This window comes from Myotis brandtii, unplaced genomic scaffold (assembly GCF_000412655.1).
Source record: "Myotis brandtii unplaced genomic scaffold, ASM41265v1 scaffold374, whole genome shotgun sequence".
In the NCBI taxonomy this organism is placed as follows: domain Eukaryota; kingdom Metazoa; phylum Chordata; class Mammalia; order Chiroptera; family Vespertilionidae; genus Myotis; species Myotis brandtii.
Genome location: NW_005364372.1, coordinates 5762519 through 5775064, shown reverse-complemented (window position 1 = coordinate 5775064; position 12546 = coordinate 5762519). Strand labels below are relative to the sequence as shown.

At 40.4% G+C, this 12546-nt stretch overlaps 1 protein-coding gene and 1 pseudogene across 1 annotated transcript in view; both read right to left on the bottom strand.

The window, feature by feature from the left end:
- ISPD (isoprenoid synthase domain containing) overlaps positions 1 to 12546 on the bottom strand; it is a 149890-nt gene that overhangs the window by 65811 nt on the left and 71533 nt on the right. Inside the window, exon 9 of the mRNA XM_014544616.1 lies at positions 11332 to 11463. Coding sequence (XP_014400102.1) covers positions 11332 to 11463 — 132 coding nt within the window. The remainder of the gene's footprint in view (positions 1 to 11331; positions 11464 to 12546) is intronic.
- On the bottom strand, positions 6803 to 7638 carry LOC102251325 (annotated as a pseudogene).

Here is a 12546-nt window from a genome sequence, read left to right as displayed (position 1 = left end):
GGGGTGGCGCCGCAACCTCCCCATTGACCCTGCCTTGAGTGTGACAGCGGGCGGTGCCCCAACCCCCCAATCTGCCCTACCCTGAGCGTGACTGAGGGTGGCATCGCAACCTCCCAATCCGCCCTGCTCTGTGCATGACAGGGGGCGGCGCCCCAACTCCCCAATCAGCCCTGCTCTGAGCCCGACCAGGGGCTGCACCTAGGGATTGGGCCTGCCCTCTGCCACCCGGGAGCAGGCCTAAGCCAGCAGGTCGTTATCTCCTGAGGGGTCCCAGACTGCAAGAGGGCACAGGCTGGGCTGAGGGACCCCCCCTCCCCCCCCCGAGTCACAAATTTTTGTGCACCGGGCCTCTCTAGTAATAATAATAATCATGAATAGTGTCTTTGTGAAACATCTGTGTTTTTTCTGTCCATTAAAATCCAGATTCTAAAAGAGTTGCTGTAGATATGTTTGTTATTAAACCAACTCATTTCCTAATAGCATTAGTATATAATTGCCATGATGCATTCAGTAAGAGGAAGTTGAAGCTTAATTAAAATATATCTTTACCAACTGTCAAAAGTGAGTAATGAGATGAACTGAAAACTAATAAACCTCACCATTTTCCAAACACAAATCTATATGCCAAACATTACTCATATCTCCCCGATTCTCAGTGGAGACAGTCAAGTCTGTATTTCGATTGTGATCATAATCAGAAATGCTGATAGGATTTTCAGAGAAAATAAACACATGTTCTAATTTTACAAACTATTCTCTTTTCTAAATATGGAGTGTTTGGGGCAGAAAATAAGAAATTTACATACAACCAACTCTTGTTGCTGGAAAACCGTTCTTAGTCCATGATTTTGGAAATCTTACCTTTAATCTAAATTACATGGAATATCTAACAGTCAATAGGTCACGAATATTTCAAAGTACTCAGACTCATTGACATAGGATGTCAAACCTCAAAATAATTATTTTGGCTTCACATTTCTCCTGTTTAGTTTTACTTCTCAATCTACTTGAGATTTTCAAGTCTCTAGCATGCACATCATGTGCTCTGCCTGATCCAGTTAAACACTGCAATTTTAGCATTCTTTGTACAGCTGCTTCTGCAGTCTGGATAATTAGTGTCCATAAAATGAAAATAAACAGTAAAGTTATCTCCCTCCTTCTAATGTTATTTAAGGAAAGTCTGCATAAGATTGCTACGAGCAGGATATATACAATGCATTTTATTGTAAAAGGTTGAAATAATGCCACATACGTTAGAAAAGTCTCCATTTTCTAGGGACCAGTTATCTAATTTGTTCTTCCAGCCTATTTTTCATGCTTATTTTTTTCTATTTTAACTAGTCCAAATCTCAGAAATTTAATTAAATGTTATTTTCAACTTTTTAACGACATTGATAATACAGCAGGAGTTTTACTGGGGGACAATATGACTTCCAGTGAAGTTTCTCAGTATTTTCTACAAGTGCACAAACATGTCTTCCCTGAAGATTACCACCAGCAGGATTCCAGTTATCAGATTCATTGCCTTCTTTTTGTCTCTAGTCCTTCTCACTTACTATTTCAAGTCTTTTTCCTGGAAACTTGTCCAAGACTCTGAGACAAAACACTTACATGCTCTTAAGGTAATGGGTCAACTTTCTCAAATGCAACACCAAAAAGTCATTTTATAGCAATGACTTTTTTATTACCTGGCTTCACTAACCTGAATTGAAATAATATAGCCTATTTTTAAATATATGCCCCCAATGCATTTGATATGTATCTGGCCTGAATCAAGCTCTTTAAAAACAACTATACAGAAAACGTAAAAATAAGTGTCCATGTCTTTGGCATTCCACCTCCCTGTTAAACCTGCCCTGGCTGTGACTATTAATATGTCAGGAGAAAAATATATGCATGTATGTGTAATCATATATTTAATTGTTTGTGGCAAACAATTAAAAATGTAAATAAAGCATGTCCTATAGTAAGCAATTTCATACACACACACACACACACACACAGTTTATGTGTATGGTTGTTGTTTTTTACATTTAAATATTTCTAGCCCTGTTTTGGTTACAAACCCCTTAATTTGCATGGGTACAAATAAATACAATTTTTAGTCTGCAATATTAGCACTGGTATTACGGTGGTAGGCAGCATCCAATATGGCTCACAGTGGACACCAGCTCCTGGTATCCATGCCTGTGTAGTTGCCTCCCTTGAATGTGGGTGGAACGCAGTACTTTGCTTCAGATGAACAGAATGCAATAAGGTGGCAGGGGTGTCACTTGGTGATTATGTTACAGAAGACTGTGACCTCCATCTTAGTTCTCTCTTTTGCTAGCACTGATGTGAATGCTCTAAGGCAGGGGTGGGCAAACTTTTTGACTCGAGGGCCACAATGGGTTCTTAAACTGGACCGGAGGGCCGGAACAAAAGCATGGATGGAGTGTTTGTGTGAACTAATATAAATTCAAAGTAAACATCATTACATAAAGGGGTACGGTCTTTTTTTTTTTTTTTTTTTTTAGTTTTATTCATTTCAAACGGGCCGGATCCGACCCGCGGGCCGTAGTTTGCCCACGGCTGCTCTAAGGACTGGCCTCCATGGCAAGGAATACAGGCAGGACCCCATCCACAAGCTTGTGGAGAACTGAGGCCACATGAAACAGCCCAGAGGAACTGGTTCCTTCCAATCCACCTAAGTGAGCTAAGAAAGCACATTGTTCCCAGTGGAGCCTGGAGATGACCATACCCTTGAGAACTGCCCAGAGCCAGAGAACCCACAGAGACTGGGAGATAATCATGCTTTTAAGCCACCAAGTTTTGGGGTAATTTTTTATGCAATAATAGCTAACCAATACACTGTTCAAAGGCATTAGTTCATTAAGAAATTTCCATGGCCATTTTCATTCATAAAAGTTGATTCTTTTATTTAAAAAAAAAATTAAGGGGAGATCTGTAGCAGAGGTTTGTATCTAATATCCCATGTCATTTAGATGTATCTAAGTATAATAGCTGACGGCCACCCTCTCTAGTAGGTCTTCCAAGTAAGCTAACCAAACTCCACAAGACAGTTTTGTTTTTCAAACGTACTCAATTTTCAAAAGGCATTATGTTTTATGACCTTCACATTTTCCCAAAGAATGACTAAGTCTAACAATAAAAGCCAAAACAATATTGAAAGTGAAAAATATTTAGTCTCATAAACATTCCCACATCAAAAGAGCGTGATTACTCTGCACAGGGTATTATGGGTTTCTGTAAACAGATTTGGTGCTGCCTGTTTGGTGTGCATGCTCTGTGAGTCAGTGCAATGGAAAGTACTGTGTGTTTAGTAAATAATTCCCAATTGAATTCCAAGTAATTGTGCATTGTAGGAAGTAGAGTTTTAAGTCTAGCTTACCCCAAGATTATCTTTTTTTTTTTTAAATCTGTGTTCTGCTACTTGACAACATATGCCTATTTGTTCTGCAAAGGATCACATACTTGCAGGGTAGCTCATGTCTAGAAGACACAAAGCAAATGAAGTGCATATGAGAGGAAAATATTGGTGCTAATTGTATTCTACAAATGCAGGTCTTTTGGCACAAAGGTATCCTAGAATAGAGTAATTACAAAGAAATTCATGGTCAAGGATATTTTCTGAGTATCCTTACAGTACATACTTCAAAACCCAGACAATCAAGGACAATAGTATTTAAATCATCAAACAGACAGATCTCATTTATATTTTGTGACAGATGAATTCACACAGCTTTATCTAATTGAATGTTGTTACCAAAAGAGCTTCATTTCATTTTAACATGTTCTAATTTGGACTTGTATAGAAGGATTTTTATAAATCTTTTTTTTTAAAAGTACAGAGCTGTTTTTGGCAATGTTCTCCCTTTTTTGTATGCCTTCTGGTACTATAGTTGTAGGAGCAGGAGTAAAAGTGGCATTCAGGAGCAGGAAGAGGTAATAGAGCTCCTCTGGCTTATCCTCTGACCTCTTCAGGGCTTGGTTCTCGTAGTTCTGCTGATTGGTGCACCCTTTCCAGTAACCCCATCTTGTGAAAACACTCATTAAACCAAACATTGTTTGCGAAAGTGCTCTATCCACTATATCAAACCCAGTGGAATGACAATTCATAGGAGAAGAAATGGGAAAGGGATAGACGAAAGTAGTGCACACTCCCTGGCATGCTAACATGTTTCCTCTTTTCTTTAAACTTTCTCTGGTGGACAAAATTCCTAGTCATGGACTGTCTGTTTGTGTCCCACCCCCCCCCACCCCCCAAATTCATATGTTGAAATTCTAACCCCCAGTGGGATGGTAGCAGAAAGTGAGGCCTTAGGTTGGTGATTAGGTCATGAAAGTGGAGCCCTCACAAATAGGATCAGTGTTTCAATTAAGAGAGACCCCAACCAGGCCTCACCCTATCCCCATCCTGTGAGGATAAAACGAGAAAATGGGGGTCTGCAACTAGGAAGAGAGTCTTCACCACGCCAGCCCCTGACCTCAGACTCCAGCCTCCAGAACTATGAGAAATAAATGTCTGTTGTTTATGAGCCACCCAGTCTCTAGTATGATGCTACAGCAGCAGAACAAAGGCATCCCCCTTGTTGTCTTCTACTTTGAGGTGTTGAGGGGTAGTGGGGGGAGAGGACCAATTCCCTCTGTGAACTATAATAAGAGATTTGAACTATAATGAATAATGTATAAATAAAATAAGGAAATAATAGTACAGAAAGTTTTATGGTCACATATGAAGAGAAAAGAAAAACCCAGGCTCAGCTCCAGAATTTCCCGTGTCAGAGGAGACGGTGGATGGTGTCACCTGGTACAGCCTGCACACCTCCTGTGTCTTCACCTTCTCATTCCACAGAGACTTTATATAGTTCTGACTTCTGCATTTTACATGAAAAACTGGAGGCCTAGAAAACTGGTATCACTTTATCAAGATCACAGAGCTAGTTTTTCAATCACAAGGGAAGACATTAATTCAGTGCAATAAATAAGAAATTATAATAATTTGGGGAAGCTCTTTAACCATGAACCTGTTCCCTTTTATCTCTAACGTCCTGAGCATGTTAAAGAGAAAACTGCTATAGTTTTAGGGAAAAGGTTACTTAGTGCTTTATTATACTGATATAGCTAAGGAACTAGCATATTCAATAAATTAACAAGTAATATCTTTATGATTAGAAAAATGCATAAATATGAGCATATCTAGAGTTAAGCAAAGCATTTGTTAGTTTCTTGTGTCAGTAGAGAAAATATAAAGAAATTGAGTTGAAATAGTATGCAATTAGATGCATTTGTCAGTTATTGAATTATCAAAGAATCATCATTAATTGATCACAACAGTATTGTAGAACATTTAGAGGTACTAAAAAAAAGAATCTATCTTAGCCTTTTCCAAATGAATGTTTCCCTAAAGGTGTTCAAAAATACAAACAACATCTAATTTGTAAATTATATGAAGAAAGAAACTATAGCTAATTAATCATATGCTATAGTTTACACCAAAAAAGGTAGTAAGACTGAAATACTAGAAAAAAAACTAAGTTTAAATTCACCAAACACAGAAAGTCTTATACATGTGTATAAAAGAATTCTACACAAACAAAAGCTTAACTGCATCATGTGTTTAAAAAATAGTCTTACATAATTCTATTTAACTATAAACATCATATACATCAACACAGTGAAGGTGCAGCCAAAAAATCAAGACCATCTACATTATCAGAAATATCATGTCATAACAAGGCTGGTCTTCTTTAAGCCAGAAAGACTGTATGTGTAGCACAGATATTGAAGTCAGTTCACTATATTCTCTCTTCCTAGAAGAGAGTATCATTAACTGAAAACCTATCCAAAGAAGCACTTGATGTTATGTCTTATATAAAGTGGCTAAAAATCTAAAAAAGTTTCATTAATCAGAGACTTAAAAGAACACACAGTAACTATGTAAACAACTTAATGGTTATCACAGAGATGGATTAGATTCAGGGGAAAATCTAATGTCGGTACACTATAAAAAGTTGTATCTTACACCACCATGGAAAGAACAAACCAACACTCTTTTCACTAAACAATAAACAGAAGATTCACCTTATATCTTTTCATATCCTTAGTGTTAAAAGAATGCCTGTTACGTAAGCACTCAATAATAGAGATACTGGTATAACTAAATGGAAAAATTAGTATAACTAAATGGAAGTATAAAAAGAGTGTGTCTGGAGGTAGAAGTTTCTTTACGTAGGGCATATATGTGAGGAGTGTTTCCCAAAGTTTGTTTTATGGAACATTAATCCCATGAATTATCTACAGTTAAAGGGTTACAGGAGAACATGGAAAATGGCACACCCCTTGTCCCCAATTTGGATATATCAATCACTGATTTGTATGTAATGGATTTGTGAGAAAGCCTTCATTAAAGAAGTCTGTTTAACTCTATTCCTTGATGCTTCCCATTTTTTAATCATAGCCCCTTTTTAAATGGCATAGCTCCGTGATGGTGAACCTTTTGAGCTTCGCGTGTCAGCATTTTGAAAAACCCTAACTTAACTCTGGTGCCGTGTCACATATAGAAATTTTTTGATATTTGCAACCATAGTAAAACAAAGATTTATCTTTTTGATATTTATTTTATATATTTAAATGCCATTTAACAAAGAAAAATCAACCAAAAAAATGAGTTTGCCTGTCACCTCTGACACGTGTGTCATAGGTTCGCCATCACTGGCATATCTACTGAACATCAGTGGATCTTTGGCAAATACTATTTAAGGTGGAATTAGGCACAGGATTATGTGTTGGACTAATAAGAGTTAACTCACACCTGGATCTTTGAGGACAAACATGTATTAAACATTCTCACATATCTGAACACGCCTTCATTATTGTTCTTTTAAGAAGAGATAAGCTGCACCTAAGTCTGCTAGCTTTGCTTCCTAAAATTATGAGAGGCATATATCTTTTTTTAAGTGACAGCAATATGGTTTATTCAGCTGTGCCTTAGTACAGGCAAGGGGCTTGCCATGGTGCTCTTGATGTATAAAGGCCAGACTTTCTGCCAGTTCTTTTTTAGGAAAGACACCAGGAAATTGACAGCTATGAGGATGTTGTACACAAGCTCATCATCCGTCTTCTTCACATGGCCAACAGCCACTGGCAGACAAAGCAACCTCTTTATCTGAAATTTGTTCATAGATTTCACTTCGTGGACTTTGGCTACCATGTTCTCACTGGGGGTCAACAGGAAGGGAACTTGCCAGCCTTATTCAGGCCAGGGCCTGGGATTACTGGGATCTGCTTGATGAGAGACTCTGAAGCCAAAAAGGCATCATACTTCTTGGCCAGCTTCTTGACCAGTTTCTTATTCTTGTTGAGTTTCTTCAGCACCCGGATGTCCATGGGAGGTTATTCACAGCCTTGGCCTCATCACAGCGCTACTGGTCCCAAGAACACATGTGGAGAACTTGGGGCGGGAGTGGATTTAAGCCTGACAGTGCCCGAGAAGCATTTGTCCTTCTGAGGGTCATATTACTTCAAGCTGATCTGCAGCTCCACTGTCTCCAAAAACTTCTCATACTTGCACTGGTTCCCATGCAGAACTCCACGCATTGCCTCCTACAGAGTGTCCTGGGAGACTTTGCTGCTCATGGCTCCTCAAGTGGCAAAAAAAAAAAAAAGAGAGAGAGGCATATCTTGAAGTTCTTGCAGGACCATCTTCTCCCCACTTTTGGAAGCGTAGCAGAGAGCTGGCTTAGCAGATCCAACTTTGCTCAAAACAATGAAGCAGATACCAAGCAATAGACAGCAAAAGTTCCTCTTTTCCATCAAGGCCACCTCTCCAAACAGGTAGCCTTCACAGGTACAGAATCACATATACACTCACCTGACTCCATTCCACAAATGTGGGGAACATGCCAGGGGTGGGAAAATGAACAGTTTTATTGCAAATATAAATTCTATAAGGGTTACTAGGTTTAGCAAATAAAAACACAAGATGTCCAGTTATATTGAAATTGCTGAGTAACAACAAAGAATGTGCAAGTACATTCTATATAATATTTGGATATCTATATATATAAAAGCCTAAGCGACCATCACAACTGAAACAACCGAACAGATGACCAAACAGGCTGAGTGGGGTGACCAGGCTGGCGGCGGGTTAGTGAGGGGGGACCAAATGACTGAGCAGCAGGCTGTATGGGGTGACCAGGCTGGCAGGGGGGGCAGTGAGAGGGCAACCAAATGACTGAGCAGCAGGCTGTGTGGGGAGACCAGGCCGGTAGGGGGGGCAGTGATGGGCGACCAAACGACCAAACAGCAGACTGTGTGGGGCGACCAGGCCAGCAGGGGGGGCAGTGAGGGGTGACCAGGCTGGCAGAGGGGGACAGTGAAGGGCGACCAGGCTGGCAGAGGGGCAGTTGGGGGCCACTAGGCTGGCAGGGGGGGGCAGTAAGAGGCGACCAGGCTGGTGGGGGCAACCTGGTCAACAGGGGGTGCAGTTGGGGGTGACCAGGCCAGTAGTGGGGGCAGTTAGGGGCAATCAGGCAGGCAGGCAGATGAGCAGTTAGGAGCCAGTGGTCCCGGATTGTGAGAGGGATGTCCGACTGCCAATTTAGGCCCGATGCCCAGGATCAGGCCTAAACCAGCAGTAGGACACCCCCCGAGGGGTCCCGGATTGGAGGGGAGAGAGGCGGGGCTAAGGGGACCCCCCCATACACAAATTTCATGCACTGAGCCTCTAGTCCTATCTAATAAAGAGGAAATATGCAAATTGACCGTCGTGCTATAACAAGATGGCTGCGCCCACAGCAGAGGCTGAGTTCTGATAACGAGCCTTAATGAGCAATCAGCAGAGACCTGAGGCTGTATGGCAGTGGACCGGGGCAGGGGACCTGAGGCTGAGCCCCCCACCTAGTAGGGCTTGACAGGGGACCTCAGGCCGTGTCCCCCTGCCCCAGACCGGGCTAGGGGACCTGAGGCCGCACCACACGCCCCATCACCGGGCCTTGGGACCTGAGGCCATGCCCCCCCACCCCACGGGGCTTGACGAGGGACCTCAAGCCATGCCCCCCACCCATGGGGCATGACAGGTGACCTTAAGGCACGCCCCCCATCCTGGCCCATGCCGGGGGACCTCAGGCCATGCACCCCACCTGGTGGGGCTTGACGGGCGACCTCAGGCCACGTCCCCTGGCCCAGGCCAGGGGATCTCAAGGCGCACCCCCCAGCCTGGACTGGGGGACTTCAGGCCATGCCCCTCACCCTGTCACCGGGCCAGGCAACCTAAGGCCACACCCCCCCACCAGGTGGGGCTTGACAGGGGTGGGGCCAGCCGGGTCTGGGTCTCGCACAATTTCGAGGCGCACGTGGGTGGGCAGGGACTTGACTCTGGTTCCTGTGGTGTGCCCCAGACTCTGATAAGAGGAAGATTTTCATATACATTTTACTAATTTTTCATCTCTTTCATCTCTGACACTTCTATTATAGAGAAAGGGCAAATAGCAATATTAAAATATTTCCTCTAATTAATTCCCTTTTAATGTGCACCAGGTCACTAGTCTATATATATAAAAGCCCAGCTACTGGAACAGCAGAACAACCAGAACAACTGGTCACTATGATGCACACTGCAGTGGCCAACCGGCCCAATCCAGGCCCCAATCGACCCCCCCAACCTCCTGTGGCCCCTCCCCCCAGCCGGCCTCACCTCTGATCGGCCTCCCCAACCCCGATCAGAGGCGGGGCCAGTTGGCCAACCTCCTGCGTCCTCTCCCCCCCACCGGCCCAGCCCTGATGGCACCCATTGGGGTGGGCCCACCAGACCCCACCCGTGCACGAATTTGTGCACTGGTCCACTAGTAATTATAGACTAAAATTTATAGACTGTCTGAAATTCTAAAATTTATAGACTGTCTGAAATTCAAATTCAACTGGGAATGCTATAGTTATCTGACAACCATACTCACCACTGGAATGCCAGTATGGTCCCTTTTGCTTAGCCTAAATCATAGAATGAAGAAAGTCCCAGGGATTGTGTGTACTCTACCATTTCTCAACTTTTGAGATTTTCCTCAATGAACTCTATTTTATGTTGGTATAGTGTGGCACAGGTGTGCATCTATGATCCTAGCATGGCACAAAAGAAGGAACTGATTTATTTTTACCACTGTAATAATCTAGAGTACAATCAAAGACAAAGAACAGAAAATATTCCTGAACTCTGGCAGTTATATGTCCATGGACAAGTTTATGTATCCTTTAGGCTTTGGTTGTCCTAACTCCAGTAGCCCCTACAGCACTAACAGTTTACAATTCCATGATTCTAAGCAAAGTTTGCATTGTTCTTGATGACTAACCGGAGGTCATGCTTTTATATTTTAGAAGCAGAGGAAACAAACTCAAAAGTTAAAGAAAACTAAGGGACTCGCTAAAAGATAAACCTTATATTGATGAAAATTCACTTGCTTCAAAAGAAATGTTACCTTCAGGCTAAAAAGGCACCTTAAATATTTCAGCAACAATAGCTGTTATTCATCATCCACATAACTTTAAACACTTGTCATTTCCTGGGGAGTCAGTACCAAATAATCTTTATTCCAAACCATTAAAAAAGCAGTTGACTATTTCATTTCTTTGACTGCCGTGTGGTACTTCTAAGAAACTCTAGAGCATTCTTCAAATTCCATGAAAGGTATATATGTAAAAGGAAAAAGCCACCTTCTCTAATAGGTTCCAAAAAGTTTGATTTATATAACATTTCTCTGCACAAAGAATTTATAATGCTAATTTCTTTTACTTTCTGCTTAACTAACTTGCTGCTGTTAAAAGACAGTGATGATAAGAGTTTTCTGTAATTAAATAACATGTCCTCTGGTAATCTGAATGCCAAGCACTGTTTTCAAGTGATTAAGAACACATTCACCAACATATTTAGCCTAACATAAAATAAATAAGCGATTCCAAATCATGCAATTGGCTAAGAATTATGACATTAGGGTTACCAATTAAATAAAAAGTCCAGTTAAATATGGATTGCAAATTTCAAATTCCAAATTTGGAATATACTTAAAATTATTTATTATCTGAAATTCAAATTTAATTGGGCATTCTGTATTTTTATTTGCATATCTGGCAATTCTATGTGGGCCACCTAATGTAAGACATTTGCTAGATTTCATGTTTCTTTCCCCTTCTTTTGATCCCCTCGAGTTGAGATAACTAATTTTCCAGCCAATATTTTCCTTATTAACACATCTCTTTGCTTTTAACAAAGTCAGGTTCCCACTACCAAATCTGTAGTCTGTAGGACATACAATCCGAAGAGAACAACATTTTACCTACCTGTGGGTAATATATGAGAAGTCCACATAATAAAATATTTCTTTCTTTCACTTCCTTTGCTAGTTCCCTAATCTGCATTAGGTTTTCCATTTTATGATCAAAATGTACTGATTTATAATCAAGAAAATGCACCTGCAAAATAATATAAAAATTAACAATTAGAATACTTTTTCTTCACTTTTCTTTGAACATGTAACATTAAAGAAACTAAAATTATAATATTATAATTATTTTTACCAATTTGTGTTAATTTGTAGTTAAGCATTCCAAGCCATAAATATTTAATATGATTAATGAATCATCCTTTATAAATACAGATGCAGTAAACACTCATAGAGAATAAAATGCTGAAAAACATTAAGTGCTAATATTGTTTCAACTTGAGACAGAGTCAAATGTATGAAAATATGATCATACCAATTCACTCAACTTAAATCATAATTTGTAATTTGAAACTAGGCAGAAGGTAAATATTTATAAATATATGTTAAATGAACAATATCAATAAAATTCAAGTATGCTTACTTAAGTACATGAAGTTCTTTAGAAGAATCTAATTCAAAGTAATTAATTGGATATTTAACAAATAATAAACTATTTCTTAAATTTAAAGGAAACTTATACAGAATTATTTTTAGCAGTGTTAAAATAACATTTTCTTAAAATTATTCAAACAACTTTTATAAACATTATTTTTAATTTAAAATTTAACAACAGGGTGCTCTTTCATCATTTCTCTAAATTATTGTGGTTTTAGTACTATTTTTATTTTATGGAATATAAAAGACATGCAGCCTTAAAATAAATAATTTAAAATGCAAATGCACATATAGAATGAACATTCAGAAATAGGTATATTCTTTCACATTACCAAATTATCAAAACTTTCAAGGATTGCAATTTGTTCAATTATGTACATTTATTGACTAGAAAAATTTTAAAGTATACTCCACCCTGACTCTCTCCTACTAATCCCTTCCCTTTGTCTCTGTTCATTTATATGAATACTAGAGGCCCAGTGAATGAATTTGTGCATGAGTGGGATCCAGCAGGCCTGGCCCCAATCAGGGTGGATTGGGACTTGGCCTGTCAGGAGGAGGAGACGGCAGGAGATTGGCCGGCCAGCCCACCCCAATCAGAGTCCAAACAGGGCTGGGCCAGCTGGGGGGAGGGGCCGCGGGTGCCTGGCTGGCAAGCCCCGCCCCCAATTGGGGT